The following is a 26598-nucleotide window of genomic DNA, read 5'->3' as shown; positions in this document are numbered from 1 at the left end:
AAGTGTTCTTTTTAGACAAAGTTAAGGAATGACAACAAACATCATGGCCTACAGTAATTTTATATGATTATACAGTTGACTTTTACAGAGACTGATGTTTATGAGGAATTTTTAAAACAATTTTTATTCTATGTTTATATGATATTATATATTCAGACCCTATTCTCCATTCATTATTGAAATTGACAAAAACATTCATTAATCAGTTCTTTTATTTTGGTTGCAAGCTCAACTTTCATAATGTTGCCTGGATTATAACTCATACAAATGGAATTTATGAAATAGCTTATAACTGTATCATGGAATATACCTGTGTTGCGACACCCATTTAAATCCAAGCACTAAATAAGAACTTCTTTCATGCTTTAAGCTATATTTATATCTACTATTATTAACTCATTTGGCAGAGGCAAAAACAAGCATAACTCAGGGAAAGGGAACATATTTCTCTTTTCACACTGGCCTGCCTTTTACATAACCTTTTTGCTTCATCAAGAACTCAAAATATGTTCCACGGAAATGAAATGAAATGCTTTATTTAGTACGCTGCTCTACAGGAATGGAACACAGAAGTGAAGCTTGTATTACCTATCTGCTAAGTTAAATCTTACGCTCTTTTTTTTTTTTGTTGGAATGTACATTCTCTGTCTTTTCTTGGAAACCAGAAAATAAATGATTAAGAGTAAAAAGATCAAAGCCGGTGCTGTCCTAAGAATACAGATCAATAAGGTGGTAGTTAACAGGTGAATTTCTGAGTACTTTTCTGAGCTAATGCTATATTTTGGAAAAGTGGACCTCACACTGATAGCACAGTTTATGACATATGCAACATGAAGTAAACCATATTTTATTTACTTTGCAAGGGAATATTCTCAATTTAAAGCAAGATGACCAAGGGAGCCTGTAGTTAGCCTCTGAATGTTATATACTAAAGAAGACAAACTTTCTTTCAGGACTCAGATAGAATGGACAACAACAGACAGCAGAGATATAGTTCTTTGCTCACATATCTCTATATCTGAAAAATAAAAAAAAAATCCTACAGATCCTACCATGTGTTATTACCACTATTTTTCCTTATTCAGAGAATGACCAATTCTCAGTGACATTTGTTGTCAAAGTCGATAGATCCAAAATCCACATTTATGCTCCAGAATGCCACTGGAAGGAATTCAGTATCTCAAGATAGTTCAAGAATTCAGATATAACCATGTCTTTGATCCAATTGCATTATGGAATCTACTCTTTGCCATCAACCAAATCTGAAGCTACTTCAATTAAAATAAAATTTAATAGAGCATTAGTTCCTAGTCCCAAATGCAGCTGCCCAGTATCTGACACCATATGCTCTAACTTTTGTTGCAGTATCACTTTGTGATGAAAAAAGCTAATGCTATCCATATGAGTAAAAGGCAACTTTGAAACTGTGGATGGCTGTGTAAAAGCATTGAGTGCACACTGCTGAATGCGCAGAGCAATGAAAGAAAAAAGTTGTTTATTCTTTGCAGTAAGACCAGTAAGTTTCAGTGTTGTCTAGACAATACCTCAGATAACCCATTATATATAATCCTGTATAGGTGGAAGCATGAGTGCTCTTTCATCAGCTTGAAATCCAATCAGCATCCATTACTTCCAGGCAGAGAGACAGGAAGTTGCAGGGTTTAATGGCCTAATTCACTTTCTATACCAGTTGTGTGTCCCAGCAGATATAGAAACCTACCAGATGGCTTCAGACACTAATGACTCCATTACTTATGATAACTCATCTTCCATTCCTGAGCTTCAGTACTGTCCCTCACCTCTTACAACAAGATCCATACAAAAAGATTGTCATTTTAGACTTACCATTCATAGTACTTCCTTCCACTAGTATTTACCTGTAGCCAGGATAATATTTTTCTCTCCAACTTCATTTGAAACTAAGTAACAACAGTAACAAAAAGCTAACATAACAGTGGTTGATAAAATTATTGAAGCATTTGAAAAGCAATTCACAGAATAAGATTGAGAAATCCTAAAAAGGGCAGAACTAGTATTTTTCACACCTGAAAGATTTTAACAGAAATTTAGCGTGAAATAATGGTATGCAGATTTTGAGGAAAGGCTTTTGTGTTTCTGTTTTTTTTTCCTTTTTCATTTTTTCTTTCTTGCTCTGTGCCCTGCATTTGTCTTTCTCATTCTTGGGGATGCTCTGGTAGGGATTATTGTCCAGGATCACAGAGAGTTATAATCAGAGCTGACTTTTTGTTGTACCCATAGCATTTGTTAAATATGCCTACAAATTGAGGTAACTTAAAAAAATATCCTTCCTGCCATTCTCCCTGTGAAGCCTTTTTCTAGATCTTCTCAAAATTTGCACAATAAATCCTCCTGAACAAAGTATTAACTGCCTTAGTGTGTCTGTCCAGCAATTGGAAGGACTGTTGCTTTTGATTCTGAGTTTCAGAACTGTGGTTTCAGTAGTTTCTTTGAACTGTTTGCAGTGCTTACCTCTCATATCTTCTCTGAGATTGGACACGTAACACATCCTGGGATGTAAATAACCTGTGAAATCCTGCTCTTTGAATGAATGTACTACTTACAACTCTGTAAACAGAAAGTTTGGTCTGAGAGCAGAGTAGTAGCACTGAAAACAAGAGAACAATGTATTGCTGGAGTGAAAACAGGAGTAATAAGTAGACAGGAAAATGACAACGTGGTGTTTTCTCACCATGATCTTCTCAGCAAATGGTTCAAGAAGGCTATCAAACTGTGCCTATTTTTAACCCATTGTAAATCCAACCTTTGCCCTAAACCAGATCAGAGTTTTGATTTTTAAGGGAATCATCCTAACTGACAGCCACTGCAGCCTTAGAAAATGTACTCCTAATGTGTGCTCTACAAACACTTACATTTTGGCACATATATTTCATGCAAGAACTGATCCACTGTTCTGCTTTGCACTGTTTGCATTCAAAGACTTTCATTTTGCCTGAGAAAAAAAGAAAACAGAAATAAATAATCACAAAATAAAACGTGACCAGAGAATAATGCTCCCTGGTTGCTTTAGACCAGTAACAGCCAAAGCAATGATGAAACATTTCATGGATAAGAACGATCACTGATTGTGTAACATTCTACTACAGTGTCTTAATTATATTATGTCAAAATAAATTAAAATATCTCAATCCCTTTTTATATATAGTTTAGCATACGTATCTAATTTTGGCCCTTTCTAAATGACCTCAGAAAGTCAGAAATGTTACTATTTCTTACTGACGCTGAACTCAGTGTTCAATACAGGCCTATTTCAAAGATAAATATGATCATTTATGTGTTAAAATGTAAACCAGACAGCATATTGTTTCAAAACCAGTTCCTGCTCCCTTGACTCTTCTCCTAATGTTTCCTGAAATGGAGATTCATTCTCAGACTATAAATATTCATCATAAAAAGAATATCTGCATTTGTCTACTTGGTACACACATTTGTGTATCGGTAACTGATGCACACTACTTTTAAAAGTCTCACTTCTTCTCAAAGACAAAAAAAGCCCCATGCATTTTCTCAAAATCGTGTATTTTACACAGGACACTTTGGAGTGTGATATCTCAAGAAGTTATTACTGCTCCTTTTAATGACATTAATAGTACCTTTAAAAGAACTGAGAAATTCTCTTAGAGAAAGGCTGAGTTCCTAATTACTCACTGAATGTTCTGCATTTTAAATAAAGCTAGACAGATTTCTAAGATTAATTATTCCCCTAGAGATCACACAATGGAAAAGAATAGTAACAATATTGAACACTTACATGCACACACACATTATCCCTTTATTTACAAGTACTTAGTTAAGAAGTCCACTCATTAAATCTTCTCAGTGTATGCATTATAGAGTAACTCTAAAATTTGACTAGCTTGTTTCTAAATATTTGCTAATGAGAGCTTTATTCAGCTTTGTAGCTGCAAATTTGCAAATTACCAGGTTCTGATAGTATACATCTGCAGTTAGTTCCTTTTAAAAAAGATTGGGGACATTTTGGAGTGTTGAACATGATTCAGACTTTAGTGTGCAATGATTTTAGAAATGCTTTCATTTTTCAACTGTAGTCAGTTTATATGAATGCAATTTCTGATTCAAATGAGATGTAGTTGGAAAGCATGCTTACTTTAAATTTTACCAAACTGTGTTACCAGCTATTTAGCAAATGAATAATCTATTTTACATAATTCATCTTGAAAGTTGAATGTGTATGTGTATTGTATCAATTGTCACAGATCACCAGAAATATACAATCTGTACATCCCATTAATCATCTTCACAGACATACTGGAAGGAGGCAAAGGTGAAGGAGCTCTCAAATCATACATGTATTGGAAGAAGAAATTCTGCCTCAGAAGTTAAATGTCAAAATCATTCTTGAAACAATAAGTTTACTGAGTTTTTTAAAAATAAGCAAGGACAGATTTGTTATTTTTGATGCAAAAAAAGAGACAGACTACTTTCCCGAGTGCCATAAAAATAAACTATTTTAATAGCCACATAAATAAAAAGTTTAAAGTAGATTTTTTCCCCCCAAACACAAAGATGGCCTAGCTTCTGTACAGAAACTGAACAATATTCACGTGACTACTTAATTAAATAATCACTTTGTTACATTCAAAATAATTGGAGGCAAATACATATTGAAATGATGTACCTGAATCATTCTCCTCTCTCATCCTAGCAGTGTCTACAGCATTTCCTTGTTTTACAGTACTCTGAGGATTTGGATCTGTTGAACAAAACTCTGAATGACTGAGTGAAAATAAAATTAAAAATCAAAAGCAAAACAAATAAACAACCCTTGCATCACCCACTAATTAAAGTTTTAATGGAAAAGAAGAAAGTATTGTGCTGTAAAATAAATTACGTCTTGCATGTTCTGTAGAATAGATATCTTAAAGTGTTTAAATATTACATTCACTTTGGTGATGTGCTTTTGCCTATGCCTATAATAAATTATATATGACATGTGCTAGTTATTCAGGTGTGCTGATAACAACCTTCTGGTTTTACTACAAATGAGGAAAGGTTAGCACATTTAGGGAATTTAAAAAGTATTTCTGGTTTACCTAAGAGAGACACTGTCTAATTCAAAGCAGCTTTCCTACTATCGTGTTTCTCTCCCCAGCACCCCCAAAAAAGATACTGTTGGCTTCAATTTTTGCTGTGTTTTATCAAAAAACGTCACAGGTTGGTGGCTAATACTCTCAGACCTACAGAAGTTTTCAAGCTTTGCTTTTCCTTTCTCTCTATGAATCATCTGCCATTCCAGACTCTCAAAAAATTCTAACTAATTCAGGCAAGGAACAATCATTTGTCCATCAAAAATGGGCCTTCTGAAGTTAGGAGTAATTGTGTTCTTATCTGGAATGTAGCTGCGATGGAAGAGCACCATTCTTCCTGTAGAGGAGAAAGTCTGTCACATGGATGTTTATGTATGTTTGATGCAGCGTCAAAATATCTCATCCTAGTGAAATTCGAGAACAAATTAAAAGATGACAGCTTTCCTCTATAGTGCAGAGCAGGCATTTCTGGTATATTGTCAGAATTCAAGGAATTTGGGCCAAGCTGTCTTAGGCTTGGCAAAAACAAGTATGCTGAAAGTCTATCCACCAGCGAGACGTGATCGGCAATGTAATGATTGTCCTTTTTTCCGATTTGCTTTTTTCTTGTTCTTGTTCTTCCTTTGCTTATTAGCACCTTTACTTTTATCTGACTTCTTCTTCTTTTCATCCTCTTTAAACCATGGACCCCAGACTCCTCCATTCAGCTTTGGGTTGCTCCGTGGATCCTTAGGTGGGTACCGAACAGGAACCGCAGTCTTATTAAACTGTGAAAGCCTCCTCAACAGCTGTTTCACTACATCAGGATACTTTGCAGAGAGGTCCACTCGTTCGTATGGATCAGCAGTTATGTTGAAAAGCCACACAGTTTTGCCAGCTGACCAAGAAACACGTTCATTATGCCAGCGATTGGGGCCCATGTTGCTGAAGGCCTGTGGAGGAACCCAGTCACTATATCCTGGATTTCCTGTCAGTAGTTTCCAATGATTCACTCTGATGGCAGATTGAATTGCAGTGTTCCAGATCCCATAGCCAGCTGCCCAAGAACCATTTTTGGCTTTGGTGTAAATTGGGTCAATGTTGTGTAAGATGTCTACCCGTGGAGAACGTCTGCCTTCGCTAATGGTTTCCCATATATCATAGCCATCTAACTGGATATCTTCGTCAATCTGTCCTTCAGCCAGTGTGATCAAAGTGGGGAACCAGTCCGTGATGTGCACAAGCTCCTTACACACAGACCCTTTGTTTTTCAGAAGGGGGCTGTGGACAAACCCAACAGCACGGATACCTCCTTCCCAGTATGTTCCTTTGCTCCCTCGGAGAGGCCAGTTACTTCCTCCAGCCATTGGCTGCCCACCGTTATCTGAAGAGTATATGATAATGCTATTGTCATAGTAACCATACTTCTTTAGAGCAAGGGTTACGTTGTTTATGGCTTCATCCAAACAAGCTAGCATCGCAGCATATCTTCGCCTGTTTATGTTATTTATGGATCGATAATGTTCAAAATACTTGCCTGGTGCCTGAAGAGGCGAATGAACAGCTTGGTAAGCAATATATAAGAATATAGGTTTCCTGGGACTATGAGAAGCTAATATTTGTTGTACTTTTTGCGTGTACATCTGTGTGGAGTAGATGCCATTGTCGTGATCCCAAGCTGCATTATCATTCTCATACAGGTCATAGCCACATATTCCAGGGCTGTCACATTTGAAGTGAGTGTAGTAGTCACCGCTGCCTAAGAGTGAGCCAAAGAAAGTGTCAAATCCTCTCTGTGTGGGCATGCATTCTCTGCGATAAAACCCCAAGTGCCATTTGCCAACCATGTGTGTTGAGTAACCAACCTCCTTCAGCTTCTGAGGTAGCGTGACGTTATCCAGAGGTAGGCAGTTGGGCTGGGTTGGCCGTATAATGGAGTGCTGAAGGCCGGTGTGTATCTGGTACCTGGGGGCAGGCAGGAGAGAGACATTTGCATCAGGCAGGGGGAAAAGGAAAGCCTCAAGCCCTTACCCATGGACACCCATGCATATAACTGATAGAAACAATTCTTAAGCACAAAGCAATTTTTATTTGAAACATTTCAGAGTGCATATGTCAAAAACTAACAAGGTTATAATACTAAATCTGCTGAAGCAGGAGAATGGCATCTGTTTTACTTCACGAGCATTCAAAAGAGTGGCTTCTCCCTCGCTGGCCACTGGGCAACAATACTAAACAAGTAACATGACACAGCACATCACACACTCCCCTCCCTTTTGACCTCATTTTTAGCATTCTGATTTCCTTGTAGCTGTGAGCAGTGTCAGAGAATCTCAGAGGCAACAAGCTCCCTGCAAAGCATTAGTTAGGCATTACTATTTTAAAGCTAGCAGTCAAACTCACAGACTTTTCCAGTATCCCTCATGTATAATACAAACCCTAAAATGCAGAATGATTGCACTGTATTTTTGAGCATGAATAAATACCATAGCCCTGACTCAGGCCCAGTTCTCACAACGTGCACAATCCTGAAGCCCCAGTGATCAGGCTTCTGGTGATTCATCATGCAACATGCATACGGGCTATGATTTAGTAGAGACATTGCTAATGTTATAACAACTGAGTCAGTCATCAGCACACACATGATGGGACCTGGCTCTGCATCCCGTGGAGTCCAGAACACCTACAGTCCCATGCTGTGACATTCATTTCCTAAGGAAGAGGTGTAAGCATGTACGGATGGTGAGTTAGGTTTGCCCTAACTAAAAGGAAATTTACAGTGAAAGATGTTTATGAGAAATCACTGAAAAGAAAGTGATAATTTAATCACGGATCTTTTGTTCAGCACTCATTTTCTGTCTATGCCTAACATTTCTCTGAAATGTTTCCTGTCAGAAACTGAGTTAGTCTAAATATCTAGATATACAGGAGCACTGACATTTTGAGATACATATTTTTTTTCTCCACAGAAAGCTTTATCATGTTACCATTTCACAATGATTATGAAAAAATATTTGGATGAATACAATTTTTACAATACCTCATGATTTGATAGTGGTAAACATATATATACCTATACTGCACTTGGCAACTGCAACAATAGTATATTTAAAGGATGGGATAATAAATCCTGCAGCATAGTCTGCGAGAAAAGAATACGTACAGTATCCATAACATTAAAAAACAAATTCAGCATGGGCAGTAGTAACAAAAATTAAGCACAAGTCAGTTTTTAACACTTAGACACTACAAATAAAATTTATCAGCACATTATAAACTAAAAGAGGCTTCTCCCTGATTATAAGAACAGACAAAATTCTCAGACGTGAGTAGAACTGCTAGGTGCCTCGCCACTGTGAATCCGCCTCAAAAATACTTTTACTATTTTGTGGTAACAGAAGTTGGGATTTTCTGACGCATTCTGCTAATACTGCCAATCTGATTGGCCTCCTGAGCTATCTGCAGAATTAAAAACATTAAGCTCTGCCTGCCCATAAATAACCTAGTCTGCTTCTATATGATGTCTGCCTGGACAACATCTTAGTAGGCAACATGGATGTTCTTAATGCCTGCCAAGCTGTAATAATTGTGTTAACTTCCATCTTATTCTTGGACTTTCGTTATTTTCACAGAACCAGAAGCTGTAGTCCAACTAAATAACTGCAGAAGCTTTGGGTGTTGTGCTCCTCTGCTTTAAGCAGCGCTGCTTCCCTCTGTCTCTCTGGAACTTTTTCAGAGCATTGTTTCTATCTGTAACTAGTTTGTGCATCTGGAGCCCTGCCATCCAACTGTCCCAAACTCACAGGCTGGTGCTGAGACAGGACAGACTGCACAGCAACAGAGCACTTCCAAAATAATGGGTTTCTGGGCTTTACACTTTACTTCCATGAAAGAAATGTCATGCATGCACAAACATCCACATCATTTCCATGATTAGTTGCATTTTTCTTTCAGAACAGGTAAACTACAGCAAGGAAACCACAATGAATAATGGAAATGCCCCATATTTCAGTTCACTATTTCTTTGAGAGCCCACAGGGTGCTATACTAAGAAGATATTTAATTTCTTTCCCCTTCTCTGCCCCCCTGCCTTGTTCAACTCTTTCAGCAAATTCCCCTGATTGGATCTGACTGAAGCTCCCACGCTGCTACTCTAGCCCACAGACCTTGCCTTCTCCATCCCTGCCAGACTAAAGATCACCACCGAGCCCTAGTTGGGCAGTTTCTCCCGTTACACTGATTTTGCTGGCATTTGCTGTTGGAATTTTCTTTACAGTGATGCTGGAGTAATAGAGACCCTGCTAACTCTTTGACAGACAAGCAGAATGTGAGGGGAATGGGTAACAGCACAGCACACTGCAAACTAAGCTGCTTCCTGACAAAGCTTACACAGCAAGTATGAAACTCATACAAAGTTAATTCATATAAAAAAATCATAACCAACACACAGATTTCCCAGCTTTTCAATTATACATCCAAGCATGAAATTCCTACACTGGCTATTTGAAAAACATTGAACTAAAAAAATATCAAGAATTAGCTTCAGTTATTAGACATTATTCTTAGTTATTACACATTATTCTTAGTAAAATATCTGAAATACAGCTGTGCCCCTTGTTGCAGTAAGTTATTCAGCATGCTGGTTATAATACACACAGAACAGTCTTGCTCAAATTCTGCTTCACGTACTTCTGGTATGTTTCCCATATGTGTATGTGTCTGGTATTTATGGCAGATACGCTTCTGGATATACATACATGCACACATACAAATAAATATGCATATGTAAATTGACTTATGCAAATAATCATTTTTAAGATAGAATATTTCAACTGCAGAAGTGTCTCAATGCAATTGCAGCCTATAACTATCAGGACACTCTTCACTATCACAAAAGCGGTCAGGATTTGCTCACTTTTCTGTGCCACATGCCTTTCTAATAGATCCATTATGTGCCACTATTACTTTTCCAGTGAAAGGATTATATTTTCAAAGGACTTTCAGATGTTTCATGAGAAAACAAAGGAATCTGAGCAAAAGACAGTGATTATATAGAAATAAACTGCATAAGTAGCTAAAGGAAAAATACTGCATCATTATCATTTTGAAACTGTATTTAGACTGCGCAAGGGAAGAAAAAAATGAGCATGGCAAAAAATAAAGGAAATAAGAGGCATATGCTGATACTTTGGGGGAATCCTCCAGCTCTAGTGTATGAGCTCACTATCTGCCAAGATATTTCTGTGGAATACATTTTGTAGATTTCATAGTTTCCCACCACTAACTTGCTAATTCTTCATTGATTTGGTCGAATTTAATCCTAAATACAGAAAGCAATTTATGATAAAGAACAGCCTGGAGCTCCTCATCATAATAACATTAGTAACCAGGTCAATACAAATAATAAATAATTTAATAATAATAATAATAAATATAAACGCTGATGAGTTGCACAAAGTAATTGTCCTGTTTTTCAGACTTTGACCTCCATGGACAGTATTTACATTAAGGTGAAAGAGTGACAGTACTCTGCAAAAAGTGTAGGTTCCAGGACTTGTGAATTCTTCATGTCCACACTGTCTTTTCTTCCACCCTGCCCCTTGAAGATTCTAAGCCATGTCTGTGCCTACTAGATATTTGAAATTTGAAAAATGCCTTCTGTTCTTGTTTAACAACAACACCAACATAAACCTAAGTAAAAATTATTTGAAATGTTCAGTTAATAACATACCTACTGAAAATTATAAATTACAAAAATGTTTTTGTTATTATTCCTCACCACCTGGGCATGTTTCTGCATGGTGGATTTTCTACTCTCACTTTGATTTTATTGGTGTGGAAGTTGTTCAGGTGTTTACAGTAAAAACACTGCAGTAACTGTTCCAGCTAAGGCAGCTGTATAGTGCTAGCTGACTGTTACAGCACTGTTCATTTGCTTGTAGTGGAAACTTGAGAGCCACGGCCTCCCAGAGAAAGTATCTTGGTGACTTTGTACAACCTTCGGTTCTTGAATGCTGAGAGAAATATTTTGGAGCTTTCTTAAATTAAATCTACAAACAAGCAAATCCTTCATCCTGGGTTTGATACTGCTTTCCACCATGATTTCCCTTCCTGTTTCACTCTACAAGGACACACAGCTAAGCCAAAGACTTGTATATTACTCCTACTATCTCTCTCAAGGTGCAGTGACAATTAAGTTGCTAAAGCACCTGAACTATATGTTCAGGCGCTGGAGTCTTTGTGGATATAAATCCCCACGGAGACACTACAGACAATTTGACCTGAAATTGAGGAATGCATGAACATTTAGAGGTCTAATTTCCTATTTCTGATGTCCTTAGTAATGATAAACTACTTTTCCACTTCTCATCTGAAGAACAAACCAAACTACAGAAGTAGGTCAATGATACTGATATTTGTACACTTTCACTACTATTCACTGAAGCAGAGAGCAAGACTAAAGGTCTGTAAGAGAAAGAAGTTCTCTTGGCATGTCTCAACCCCATAGTGCTTATGGGGTCCAAAACATATGTTCATCAAATCAGTTCTCTTTAAAAACATCTCAAGGAGTTTTCTATTGAGCACTTTCCCCTTAACTTCATTGTAGGCTCTCCATCAAGAAAGAAGCTCAGATGCTTTTATTTTGTAATGTGAATGTAACAGACTATTAATTTTAAGCTTTTGTAATTTTAAAATACTGCATTAATTGTCTTCAAACCAGGATTCTTTCAAGGCTCACTTAAGATTAAGAAAGAAGCACAGTTTTAAGTTCCTAATTTCAGGGACTTCTTAAGATTAAGAAAGAAGCACAGTTTTAAGTTCCTAATTTCAGGGACTTTTGCTAGCATGTAGAAAACTTATCTTTATTATGTTTGCACATCTTAGGAAACAATCAATAGTGGAATTGCTCAGGTTGGAAAAGACCTTAAAGATCATCGAGTCCAAGCACAAACTAATCATACTACCCTAACTCTAACAACCTTCTGCTAAATCACATCCCTGAGCACCACATCCAAACAGTTCTTAAACACATCCAGGGATGGTGACTCAACCATTTCACTGGGGAGCCTATTCCAGTGCTTAACAACCCTTTCTGTAAAGAAGTTTTTCCTGATATCCAACCTAAACTTACCCTGGTGCAACTTGAGGCCATCTCCCCTCGTCCTGTCATCTGTCACTACATTGGATGAGTTTTCTCAAATTTTAAAATAAATTACAGACTAAGATTCAGAAGAGATTATTTAAAATAGAAAAGGCATTGGAGAGTGATAATACTGAGGTATGCATGCTACATTAAAGAATCATTACTGATCATTTCTGTGTTAGAGGCTTAACAACTGGTAAAGAACAGGCTGTGACATCTTACTGTTTGTATAAGGATAGTTTGAAAAACAGTTATTTCACCTCGGTGAAGAATGCAGGAATCAGTGACATTGTTTTGTGTGGAGGCTCCCCTTCCTCTGGATTCCAAGCTTGTGGGGAGAAAAAAACACCAACACCCAAAAAATGATTAGAAGCAGGACTCAACGACCAGTGAGAGCAAATAAACATAACAAAAACCTCTTTATAGAGGACTAGGCTTTTGCAAACACTGATTTTTTAAAAAAGCCGTTACTTTGGGCAGCTGTTTTTACTCTTAATTAGCTCAAAGTTGGTTTGAGCTCTGTCAGGTACTTGTTAGCAAAGTGGCAGCCGTGCAGAGGCCATTCTGCTTCAGCCCACCAGAGAGGCAGGGGAAAAGCACGGCACAATGTGCAAACTTCCTGATCAGCCATTGACCAACATGAAAGAAACACAAAAATGTGATTTTGCACCCATAGTATTTGCCATAAAAGCTACGAGCTTTATATTGAATCTGTTCAGGTTTTGAAAACTCAAATTTCTTTGGTGAGAGACAAAGCAGGCAGTAGACATCTCAGCATTCTTCACGAATTTCTGCTTTAGACCAGGTTAACTAAAATCTTCTATTAATCATATCCTTCCTCTTCAGTACTCGTGTCTGTATCCAATTCTATGTTATACATTTTCTAAACACTGCCATAGAAGTCTTGATTTTTGAGCAGTGTAGTCTTCTCAGAAACACTCTTGAGGAGCCCTGGATCTGCACAACAGAAATTAGTTTGTCTTTCAAAAACAGCAGCCTCTGCAGCAGTGCGGAAAAAATATTTTTTTCTGCTGTGAGTTCCAGATACTTGATTCCAAAGTAAAGTTATAGCTAACATTTCAGTTCAACATGTAGTTTAAACATGAGTGTGATTTCAGTCAGATAGTGGTTTGAAACACGACCAAAGCAAGTAATCAAAGTTTGTCCCATGAATATGAGTAATGCTACAGGTACGGAAATAACTCACAAATCAGCCATGCAGCATTCTGACCTGGTTAAAATTCTGAACAAAATGGAGTGAAGAAAATTATTTATATGTGAAAACATGATCAGTCATAAGATCGACCCTCATGCTAAGCAATAGAAATTAAGGATATAATGAAAGAAATGATGTGTTGGCTTACGTCGCCTATTTTTCTCTCTGTTTACAGGTATGCCTATGACATTCTGTATATCTACAGTATTTTCCAAGTGATTTGAACTAGGTAAGAAATGGTTTTATTGACACATGGAAATGTTACTATAGCTAGCGGGTTGCTTCTCTAAGATGGCAGGTGCATGACTTTGTGGCAGAAAGATCAAAGAGTTTCCTCCAGAGCATGGAGACAGTTCTTCACTAGAGATGAGCTGTGGCAGGAGGGATCAGAGGAGCTGATCCAGAGCACCATGCCATGGCCTGCCAATACCGGTTCATTTTCTAGAAATGTGAGGGTGACAAAGACCAACCATTTACAAAATAAACATGATCCCTATGATCCCCATGGCCCTGGTTCCCAACTGTTAAATTGATGGAATATTGAGCACAGGCTGGGGTGAGATATGGGGGGATGTAACTGCCTCACCTTTCCGCTTTGCTCTGACAAGAAGCCCAGGAAGGGGAGGGAAGGCAGAGTGACAGTAAACACAACCCTCAGCCATGCAATGATTTATTAACAGACTAAGAATTTCACAGTTTTTTGTTAATTATCCTTTTCCAAGGAACTATAGGCATTCAGGTATGCCTGTTTAACTGCATGGCAACTGAATCTCATGCAAGGTCCGATATTTGGTCATCTAAAAAATGTCCTTACACAACTATACTGCTTATACTGAGAACGTATTTTTTATCATCCGGCACCTTGAAATGCCACCCAGAGCTACATTAACAAAAATGAACATTTATCAATAGCAAGAATTAGAGAAATCTTGAGTGATCACCTTGTGGTGGCTCGGCAGCCCCAGAACTCTGCCATTCAAAAGCAGGAGAATCAACACAGAAAATGGTGCTCATTGTGGCTTTGTTTGGTGCTCATTTGGCCAATTTTGCATCTTGAGGATGTGCACCAGTGGTCCTGTCTTTTATCCTGCCCACCTCCCGCTGACATCACAGTCACTTCAGGAGAGAAGCAGAGCATGGGGAACAGCAGGAAGAAATCTCTTCTCTCTAGGGTTGCTGGTTCTAAAGGAAAAATAGCTCAGTACAGAACCAAGCTGGGAGATGAAAGAAACAGAGACCTTTACCTGCATTTCCTTCAGGTTAATCTCCCTGTTTGTAAGGGGTACTTTGCACAGTGAAAAACAAAAACGGTGTTATGAAACTCATGCAGAAGTTTCAACTTTAAATCAGCCCTTGCAATTAGGAAATAACGTATGAAAATAACTATTTTTCACAAAACATTATTAAGCTCTCATCATACCCACTACTAAACTTCCCTGCCACTGAGACAATTTATCTGCTCAAATGGGAGTACAAAAAGGGGAAAGGAGAATGTGGGAGTAAGAAGCAGCTGGAATGCATATGTGTATGTGCAGCTATTGTTTTCTTTGCAAGAGACTGCTGCAGCTGTGGAAACAGAGCACGTTGCTTCCAACTTTATTTCTGAATGTTATTAATTTAGAAAAAAAAAAGAAAAAAATGTAAGATGGCATAATCAACGCTCTAGGTTTCAAGTCTACGTGTAAATGACATAAAAACAATTTCAATAAAGGCTCTGTGCACACCAATCACACATTCAGATGTTTCCACCAAATTCTGTGCTCTTAGCAAAAACCGATTCCTTCAGATTTTACCCCTAATCAACGTGTTACAAGGAAAAGAAATACATTGCTGTGAGTTTAGAGGTGTACTGGAGCTGAACAATAAGAAAAGAAGGTCACATAAGCAGCCCATCCCCGTGTGTTTCTCTGAAGTGAAGGCAAGCAAATAGGAAAGGAAACACCATTCATTAGTATGAGATGAAATTCTCTGATCTGCTCCAGTCCTTTTTGCAGGAAGGAAAACAGAAGAACATGAAATAAAGGGAGTCTAAAAGCAATAAATTGCAGTGCAGAAGAATTCTCCCCTCGGGTACAACAATAAAATGGTCCACAGACTGTTGTAAGCACTGCACAAGCACTGCACACGGCTGGAGGAAAACCAGCACATCAGAACTGGAACACAGCAGTTGGTGCTAGTCCCTGTGCTACAGCACATCACTCCTGAGCACTGAGAGCATGCAGGTGGCCTTCATCTTACACTGTGTGTGTGCACTGCTGCACTTTGAGAGCATACAGCTCAGATACTATGAATATCCTGGACTAGGCATGTTTGTAGGTACGGTAAATTTCAGCGACTCTTCAAAGCATATTGCCTAAAAGAATACGTCTGATATCATAGGTCTGTTTACGTGTTTAGATCTAAAGTAGTGCCATCTACCTGGGTGATGTATTTTAAAGTTAAAAATTTTGAGGTTTAAACTTACAATTCTGTGACAGCTTAGGAAAATATCAATCTAAATGTTGTAAAATGACCTTGAATTGACAGCGAGGATGACTGAAGACAAAATGACAAGATATAAAATAGAGGCTAACAACTACCATATCATTTTATAGGTAACATGATAGAGATAATTACTTTATAATTAAAGAACACTGTGGGACTGAAAAAATCAGTTTTATTCAAGATTCAGGCACATTTAGAGTATTTTAGGTATCTTCACATAACATCCAAATACTGTGAAATCTATCATTTCCTATTAATGACTGAACAACTACATAAACATGGCAATTCTGAGTGTGACCTTGGAGATTGCCATAATTTCATTGCTTTACTGATCTTAAGTATATCATAGGCTAGTAAGTTTCTTTCAAATCCTTAGATTAGGCTTTAAGACTTTAAATTAGAGATAAATTATTACTGAGAGTATGCTAATCAAGCCACAATCTCTTCTAAGTATTTAGACTATTGCTATTATCCTGTCCTATGATACGTCTGAAGCTCAAGTGTCTTAAGGCAGCTATTACGGAAAAAAGAGATTGAGTTCTAGTTCCCTTAACTAATATGTAGCTACTTAAACAGAAAAATCAATTCCATTAATTTCAATTGAATTTTTTTTTCCTCAGCGTCATCAAGATACCAAAACGAGCACCTGAATTAATGGATGAAACCCCTTTTCCATTGCAGAGATCATAAATACCGATTAAGAAATATTCTTAGATGATTGCTTGTGTCATATCAACTTCACTGTTCTATTTGTTCTGCCTAATGTACTGTCATATAACATTATCACAAAATATGTACATTTACATAAAAAGAAAAAGATTATCTCTTCTTTCATCTCCCACATATCACACAGCAATCCAACATGGCAGGTTATTCATCTAGAGCAATGAGATGTACCTGAGCATTTACATTGAGGGCTTAATTACACTAATACTGTTGAATACATTATGAAACGATGAACTGCTATTCAAAAGTGAAAAGAAAGAGTGCACAATCCACTTATTCCACTTAAGCAATATTAAGTTTCACACTGACTGCAATGCCCACCCAGATACTTCATGTTCAAGATCTTTAACACCAGCTGCATTCTTGTCAGCAAGATAAAGATGCCTTCTGCTGTTGTCTCTGCAGGTATCTTGGGACAGATGCATGCCAGAAATGGTTTCATGCCATGCCAAGCTTCTGCTAGAACTGAATTCATTTTCCAAGAAAAGCTGCAGCCCTGTCTGCATGAAGAGTTTTATCTGGATTGAATTGAAATGCTATTTGACTTTTCAACAACATAGACAGTTTGCTGTAATGATACATACTGGCAACAGCAGTGGCACTGAATCATTAGCAACAGAGGGCCAGGAGGCAAGAGACACGCTTTCTTCTGGGATCCACACAGCTTTAAGCCTAAGCACTGAAAATGAATTCTAATTCTTCAGTCCTTCTGATGCTTCCATATTGGTTCCTTAGTCTTCTGTGTTTCTCATTCCTTCAAGCTGTAGTGGTACCACGTCCCTCATACAATGCACCAGTCTTCAGGTGAAAACATGGTGGGATATAAGGGCGTATCACCTTGATTCTAAGATCAGTTTGCAACAGAGTTTTTAAAACACAGCACTTACAAACATCTACTTATTTAGAATGCTTACTAGTAGTCATCTGTAAGTCCTGTCATGCACTGCTCGCTACCAAATGAGATCCTACTGCCTCACTTAATTCAGACTGTTGAAAGTACTACTGGATTTCCTTTCCTACTTTTAAATTCACTTGACAAATATTGCATTAAAATCCCTTTTTTTTTTTTTTTTTTTTTTTTTTAAGAGTTGACCACAACATGCAAGTCCTCTTTTGCCTAAGGTAATGGCTGGTGTTGGAGACAGCATGTGCAACTCCTGATGGAATCATGTGTTAAGATAATGAAGTATGCTATCAATCTGGGTCCCAGATGAAAGTTTCCTGATTGACAACATAGGGAAATGAAGCATCTTTGTTTATTCACACAGGAGATTCAACATGGAAATCAAATGCTTTTGCTGCCATTATCTGAGCAAATGGATGTAGATGTAGGTGTGCTTCTGTAACAAGAAGGAAGGAGTGGAGAACAGTGTTTTAGTGCTGTCAGTCTTATGTGACAATTTTAACTAACACAAAGATATTAAATACTGTATAATATGGCATAAAAGGGAAGTTAAATGCTTGTATTCAAAGCATGATTTCTTAAGGGATTGTCAGATTTCTGGGAAGCAACAGAAGCTTGAAGGCAGACTGAACTCTTTTCCCATATATTCCAGAATGCTGTGGTGGCCTGTTTCTTTCTCTGTTCAGAGCTCCATATGCTGGGACTAAGAAGGAGCCAAACTTCAACAAATAATATGTCCAGCTCATGGCAGCCCTTCCCTTACAACAGAAGAAAGTACTAGAATGCCCCTAAGATTCAGTTTACACAGCTGCATCAGATAAGATAGCACAAAGCCTGGAGCCCAGCGATTCATTGAGCTGTTATCTGCTTATGTACCAAACAGATCCAAGTTTCTGTCCTTGTATTTCTGCCCACCTTAGGAAAAGGCTAGGGAAAATAAAAGGCAGAGCAGAAGCTGCAGTGAAATTGGGGATTATTGGCTACACATGTGATGGCTGCAAGGGTGTCAGGCTTTGGGGTGCTACAAAATTTCCTCCCACCATCCTGCTACACCACTGGAGAACAAACTATAGTTAATATGGGGCTGAGGTTAACAGCATATCTGTGGTCTAAGCTTTCAAGCAACTGAATAATTAAGCACTTTGGACAAATTCTTCTTTAGTTCCCTCCTATACTTTAAGGAAGAGAATAAGTAGCACTGTCTTGAATATCACTGCTGCACTCTCTAATCCTTTCTAACAATCAGTAATTTCTCATATATTTTGCTCCTCTGTAACATCTTACTCTACTGGTTGTATAGTGGAAGTATCCAAAAGCCTCACAGAAATGGAGGCCTCAGAGAGAAATGAGGCTGGGTAATAAAAGGGAGTATTAGGTTACGTGGGAATGGAAACAGGTGCCTACACACTGCAAGTCCAAAAAAAATCCTGAAACAACATCTCATACAACAATTGTACCTAAAAGCAATCAAAGCATGTATAAAGTGATTTCTATGACACATGAATGTTTTAATGAAACTACGCCTTATTTAAGATGTTAGTAGGTAAGATTGATTCCAGACAAAATACTTCTAGAATGATTCACGTAATGGTGTGACACTAGCGTAAATGAGGTGGAAATTGGACGTATACAAAACTTTGGCAGTATGCATTCAGTACATTAAAAACTAAATAGAATCAGTGCTGTCACTGTTGTATGCTTGCCTTCTGTGGAGTTTCTTCCCCTTTGGATGAAAACACTGGTTTGACAGAGCGATATTAGCATCACATACTTTACGGTAAGTGACACCTCCTTTAAGACGCAGACCACTTGTACTGAGGCAAGAGGCATACTCATCCACATGTACAAAATTCTTCACTATATTAAGAGAGAATTTCAAGGCCAGTGGTAACTTGGCAGTTATTGGCCTGATTCAAACAAGAAAGCCAAAGACGAAGTTTTCACTGACTTCAAAGGGCACTGGTTCAGAGCACTAATTTTGGTCCTTCGGACCTAGCTGCAATTTCCATACCTACAAGAACTCAAATGGTCAGTACCAGATGGACAATTGTGTGTGACTCATTTTATTCTACAGTCAAACTCAAAGATATTCATGTACTCACACTTATCTCACTCAGCTGTGTACCATTCTTATTTCTGAATTCACTGACCTACCCACGTACATTATGCAAAAAAGGTCAAGCAGCAGTTATGGTGTTGTGTCACTTATTGACTGCATATATTGTAATGGCTCATCAATTTCCATCGCTAACTTCAACACTTGACAAAATCAATCTAATACTGTAAATCAAAGTCAATTAAGAAAAACTGAAATAATTTGTCATCTTTTGGAATGTGTGGCATTTACCTTCTCTAGGGTTTCTTTGGAGTCATGAAAATCAAAATCCATTTAAAAATTAAAAATAAAAGGCAAAAGTAATAGTTATTGGGAAACAGCAGTTATTAAGGAGAGATGAAAGCATATTCAGCATTTAGTATAACATATGCTTCATTGAATAGCTATAGAGCTGTGACACTCGAAAAACCCTTTGTATGGATTTTTCACATCTTAATTTTGTTACTTAATTTCCTTAAATTAATTCCCTTAATTCCCATAAATTCAATGTAGAGAGAAAAGCTTTCTGAGATGGGATGGATTAAAAGTCTTGCTATTTTCTGAACTGATGCTTAAATGCATTTCTACTGTTTTCAACACCATGGGAACTTAGAAACCAGACTGTGAATACATACAGACACAAATAGGTGCCTAATGGGATTTTCAAAACCATGTCCCTAAATCTCCAAGAAAATAGTGCAAGTTACTAAATACACAACTGAAAAGTTTACTGATTCCCAATCTGCATCACTGAGCTTCTAAATAACTTTGTAAAATCTGGATCTTACTATCTGGACCTCACAATGCCAGCCAGGACAACTGATTTTGTTAAGGTAAATACAAACTTAGCTATACTTCTGTGAGCATTGGGAAGTCCAGAGAAACAGCATGGCAGTTTCTAAGGCAGGAAAAAATAGGTACGCTGACCTACAGACACTTATTTTGGCAAACAGAATTGGTGAACTGTTCTGTTTTATTGTATAATATTCTTGCCACAACAGATTATAGTTAAGGAAATGTGGATTATTATTTTGTTACCTTTCTATTCTCTCCTTTTTTTTTTTTTTTGTTTTGTTTTGTTTTGCAAAAGGCCAACAAAAAGTTGATTTTCTTAGTGTTTCCAAACCAAAACAACAATCTTCAAGGTAAAAGCAATTCCTACTTATCTAATCTTAAACCTTAGGGCTTCTTGTGGGAGCCAAACATTTGTTAAAAGAGAAAATAACAAGACCGCAACCCATCACTCCTTTTCAAGCACTATTAGCTACATAGTAATTAATGAATGGCAAATAACTTGTCATCAATGCCTTTTTAAAGTTGTGAAGTTAATAGCCACAGCAATAACATCAAAATTAACAAAATGCTGCCATGCTAAACATGAAGCATCACCATTCAGGGTTTATTCTTCTTGGCTTTAAGAGAGGAATACAGGATCTGTAAAGGGAAGGAGAAGAAAGAAAACAAGGTCTCCTTCGTACCTGCTGTTTATAAGGACACTAAATATTTCTTCTCTAGGAGTCAAGAATGTGTTAAGGGAAAGTAAGCACAAACAAACACATGCATAACAATTTGTTGACAGCACATACTATTGTCTGTAGTACAAGCGTGCAATGTGACACAGAGTTATCTTCAAAAATAAAGATCTTGAAGTGTGACAACAGAACAGCACATCAGTTTCATTAGTATAAGGCTTTTCACTTCACTTGATCAGGGTAACCCAGCACCAAAGAAATGCTGAATGTGCATTGGTCTTCCAGTCTCAGCCTTGGACTCCAGAATGGCATACAAAAAACTTGCAGTTAGGTTCAATGCCACAGAAATGGAAAATAAGAGAGCCCTCAGAAAGCTAGGTACACACAAGGCTAAGCAAAAAAAGCAAGAACACAGTTGGGTGCCTGATGCCAACTGGTTTTCAGCAACAAGTGTTCCAGTGTTGTGTCTTGACCATTTTTGTTACAGATTTTTATCCATCTATGCTAAGCAAACCTGAAACTTACTGTACTGCACTTCTTCACCATAATACAACTCAAGCTGAACAAGTCATCACCAGCTTTGCAAACGCTCGCTGAGATTATCAAAGATCAGTCAACTATATTTCTCACAAGAGAACAACAACTTTGTGGCAAACTAGTTTTCAGCAGTTGGTCACAATGAGCTTAGAAAGTATGCATCCAGCCTAAGAACAATATAACTGAAAAACATTCTGAAATAGTACACACCCTGAGACAGAAAAAGCATGGTTGGGCTTTCACTTGAAATATTTGACGACTTAGAATTTGCTTATGTGCTATAAAAGAAAGTTTTATTCTGACATTTCAACTTTTTTATATGCTACATAAGCTCCCTTTCTCCCTTTATTTTCATAGCAATAACTAAATATTTTATGAATGAGAGGTCTTTGAACTACGTTTCTCTGACCCACTGACAGATTCTCACTTGTCTCTTAGACGTTGTATCACATATGCTGTATCACATACTTGGAGCAAATCATCTTGGGAGAGATCACAAGGCATGTGCGTGTCGTTCAGGGGATCAGGCCCACCCAACATGGGTTTGTGAAAGGCAGGTCAGGCTTGACCAACTTCATCTCCTTCTACAACTGGGCGACTAGACTGGAAGATGACAGAAAGGCTGTTCATGTAGTCTATCTAGACTTCAGCAAAGCCTTTGACATGGTCAAAGGGTAGGGAGGTCCTTCAGAGGGATCTAGATCAGCTGGATCGCTGGGCTGAGGTGAATGGGATGAGGTTCAACAAGGCCAAGTGTCAAGTTCTGCACTCTGGCCCTGACAACCCCATGCAGCGTCATAGGATTGGGGATGAGTGGCTGGATGACTGTGAAGAGCAAAGGGACCCAGGGGTGTTGGTTGATGCTCCGCTGAACATGAGCTGACAGTGTGCCCAGGTGGCCAAAAGGGCTGATGCTATCCTGGCTGCATTAGAAATAGTGCGGCCAGCAAGAGCAGGGAGGCAATCATCCCCCTGTAGTCAACACTGGTGAGGCCGCACCTCAAGTGCTGTGTTCAGTTTTGGGCCCCTCACTACAAAAAAGACATTGAGGCCTTGGAACGTGTCCAGGAAGGGCAACGAAACTGGTGAGGGGTCTGAAGCACAAGTCTTATGAGGAGCGGCTGAGGGAGCTGGGATTGTTCAGTATGGAGAAGAGGAGGCTCAGGGGAGACCTCATGGCTCTCCCCCTGAAGGGAGGTTGTGGTGAGGAGGGCTTTGGCCTCTTCTCACAGTCAACAAACAGGACACGAGGAAGCGTCCGCAAGTTGTATCAGAGGACGTTTAGATTAGACATAAGGATAAACTTTTTCTCTTAGAGAGTGGTCAGGCACTGGAATGGCTGCCCAGGGAGGTGGTGGAGTCGCCGTCCCTGGCAGTGTTCAAGAGGCATCTGGATGAGGAGCTACAAGATATGGTTTAGAGGCTTGTGGTAGCAATGATAATGGGAGGATGGTTGAACTAGATGATCTTGCAGGCCATTTTCAACCTTGTGATTCTATGATTCTATATCCTATGAGAAAATAATCATCCTTGCCTATCAAACAAACAAACAAAAAAACAACTGTATTTCTGTTTGTTGCCAATGCTCTAGGTCAATTTAAAGGCCAATACAGTTCCACTTACTATCAAGAAGTTGCACAAACTCAATTCATTTTTCATCTACCTTAAGTCAGTCACTCCCTAAGTCACAATCAGAAAAGGAAAAAAAGAATACCTTTTCTTTCACTGTGGTTAATGTAAACTCCAAATTCCACCAGAGAAATAAAAATAAAAACATGGCTGTGTATGTCCACATATCTTACTGCATGGCATTATAGGTGACAGTGATACACAAGTTAAGATTATCCCAGGCTAATATTCAGCGCTTCATAAAAATGCACAATTTTGTAGTGTCATGAAAAGATAAAAATGTATCTAATGAAGGACCTTTTTTAGCCTATCGAAGTACTTCACAGTTAATCATGTGTGGATTAACTCACTTTTCAGAATCTTCCAAACTTCTCAGGTTCAGAAAAAATGGAAGTATTTTTTCCTCCACTTTTTCCCATGACTCCACTCTCATTCTTGAGAGATGAAGAAAAAACTCATACTTGAAATTATGGGCCAGTCGCAATTCTCTAATCTAATCTATTATTATTGGTTTGACATGGAATTATCTGCTTTTCTACTGAGATTACCTGCATTCCCTTAATAAAACTGAAATAGCTGCTCAAACTGTTTTGCAGTTGAACTCAAATTGAAGACTTTATCTTCACTATGATTTAGAGTACTTTCTTATGACAAACCCTAGTCTTTACTTCAAGTGTTCCAGAAAATCATCACTATTCCTGCCAAGCATATACACGTGCTTTGCATCAACCACATTTAGGGACATTAGAATCCAAGTTTTGTGGGGTCCCTATAATCCCCAGGCTCAATATAAAATGGCTTTCAGAGACTCACCTACAAGAAGTTTAGGTAACTGCCTTCTGCTCTGACTTACATATTTTTGTTCGTTTCTCCATAGATGTCACTGCTTTGCCCAAAGTCACCTACTTTGGTCTCTGCAAGGTTTCAGGAATTCCCTGTGTCTCCACAGATGTCATTATTCTGACAGCTACAGGATTTACAAGGAAAATTGGACAGATAGGTTCACGTTTCTGCATTCAAGCTCAAGATTCTGATGACAGTCTCAAAACCAGGTTCTTTAACATTAAACATTAGAGTTTGTTATACATTTTACTTTAAAGAAAAAACAAAAAATCACCTCCTTCACCTGACACTTGTTTTTCTCTTGGTCTCATGCATCAGTACGAGAAGGAACAGGTCTGAAATCTCAGAAAAAGGAAGATAACTCCAGCTAAATTACGACAAAAGGACACAAGTGGAAATTGAAAAACAAGCGCACTGTTCAGACATTCATGCAACTTCTCATATAGATACACATAGTCTGGTGCTAAGAGACAGGTTCCTGGAGATAACAAAACAGAGACCAGTGCATTTTGCTAATCCACCTGTTTTTCCGTTGCTTTTCTTGCTGAAAGAAAATATACTTGTCTTTCTTGCTAACTTCCCTTGGGACTAAAAAATAAAGGAAATTTCTCATTCTCTCCTTGAGTCTACAAATTGCAAGGTGTGTTATCGAGAAAGGAAAAACAAAACAATATCCTAACAACATCAAAAATATCCTAACAACATCAAAATTTTGACTATAATGGAAATCTTGATTAGCCTACAGATGGGAAAGAAATACTCAGATTAGCTTGCTGGACAAGTGGAAACAAATGAAGCACACTATACATTTTAATAAAAGCCAAAAATGCATACACTGTCTTTCACTCTCTCACCAGAAAGAATGATTTTTCCCACTCACTCCCTCAGGAATGTGCTTACAAAATTCCACTTTCCCTGACTCAATTATTCCAACTTCAAAATTCTTCCCAATTATGGCCATGTTTTCAGTTGCTTGTTTAAATTGTGTTTGACGGCCTCTACTACCTGCAGATAGTGCTTCATTTCTTTCGTTTCTTTTCTAGAAAATAAACTATGTCTGCACATTACACTTTCCATCCTCAAGGAAACTGGCAGCTAAGGAAGCAAAATATAGATTTGGGAAATGTGAAATCTCTACTAATCTGTCTCAAACTTCCTACATGCCAAAGTACATGCCTTTGGACATGTAGAGCAAACCACAGAGAACTCTGACTGTATTAAAATTGCACTGTGTCTTCTTGAGATATTCCTCTCTCTACCCTCTCTCAGAGATTGCTCGCTCCAGAAAACATTTGCCTTGGTCTTAGCAGAAAGCCACTTTCATGACAGCTGAAGCAAACAGCCCAGGTTGTGGCTGGATCTTAAAAAGAGAGAACTACACTCTCATTTGCTTCCTCTAGTACAGAGCAGTAACCTCTGTTAGAAGGACAAAATACAGCAAAGCATCTTAGGTCACACAGCTAGGCTCAAATAAATTTGACCATCACAGCTCTTAATTCTTATCAAACCAAAATAATAATCCAGTTCTCCTCTCACAGAATATTGTGATGCTAGCCTTAATGATGTTGCTAAAACCATGTGAAAACCTTTGATGGAAGCAGCTAAGGAGGGCCAAAACTGCAGTCTCGGCTTTAAGACCCAAGTAGCTAAGGTTTTCACGGTTCAGTGAGTTCCTCCAGAGTCTGTGATGACAATTACAGATACGGAATTTCTCATCTTCACCCCTCTGAAAACAGCTTACAGAAACTCCTAACTTGATCCAGGCTGAGAGCAAGATTACAGGGAAGAAGGGCAGAAGGAGGGGGAGGTCAGGCCCACCCTTCTGACTTCCCCATTTCCCAGTTTTATCACTTACCCATCCCATGAGGCAGCATGCCCTTTCTGTGGCTCTTTGCTCCGCACAAGTGCAAACAGACCAGACCAGACCAGACCAGCATCTCCCCCCTGGTGCCCCAGCCAACAGCAAAGTTCTCTGTTGGCTCTGCTGCAGGCTGTCCTCCTACTTCACTGGCTCTTGCATTATCAACCACCTACGCAGATTAAGACACATTTTCTTTCCTTCCTCACTTCCTTAAATAATGAATTGATGAGGTGCAAACTTAGAGGCAAGTGGTATCAGCAAACTCACACAGTCTGTGAACATTTTTCTTAAACCATAATGGCTGTGTGTCATACATAGTAAATAGGTTAAGTCATCTAATTCAGTGAAGGGAAGCAATCTGTTCTCTCTCTGTCATGTCTTCTGACGTGCCAATCTCCAGGTGCACCGCGTGAGCAGAAAACGCTTAATTTTTCCAACAAGATCTTCATTCCCAGCAGAGGATGTAGAACGGGAGGGCACATACAGCCAGCCATACTGCATTCACTTCTCTCTGCTTCTTGCCTATTACTTGTCTTCAGGTGCCTATCACTTGCTTCAATGGATTGTCTGTGTTTATTTAGATTTCTTTACCTAAACAACTCTTTTAAGGAAATCCACGCT

The 26598-nt window shown here is 38.3% G+C and overlaps 1 protein-coding gene across 1 annotated transcript in view; it reads right to left on the bottom strand.

Annotated features, from left to right (window-relative positions):
- Positions 1 to 4447: 4447 nt before the first annotated feature.
- ARSJ (arylsulfatase family member J) overlaps positions 4448 to 26598 on the bottom strand; it is a 51573-nt gene continuing 29422 nt past the window's right edge. Inside the window, exon 5 of the mRNA XM_048943327.1 lies at positions 4448 to 7031. Coding sequence (XP_048799284.1) covers positions 5630 to 7031 — 1402 coding nt within the window. The 3' untranslated portion in view covers positions 4448 to 5629. The remainder of the gene's footprint in view (positions 7032 to 26598) is intronic.

This window comes from Lagopus muta, chromosome 4, assembly GCF_023343835.1.
Source record: "Lagopus muta isolate bLagMut1 chromosome 4, bLagMut1 primary, whole genome shotgun sequence".
Lineage (NCBI taxonomy): Eukaryota > Metazoa > Chordata > Aves > Galliformes > Phasianidae > Lagopus > Lagopus muta.
Note: the sequence above shows the minus strand (reverse complement) of the source record. Positions and strands in the feature narration are given on the sequence as shown.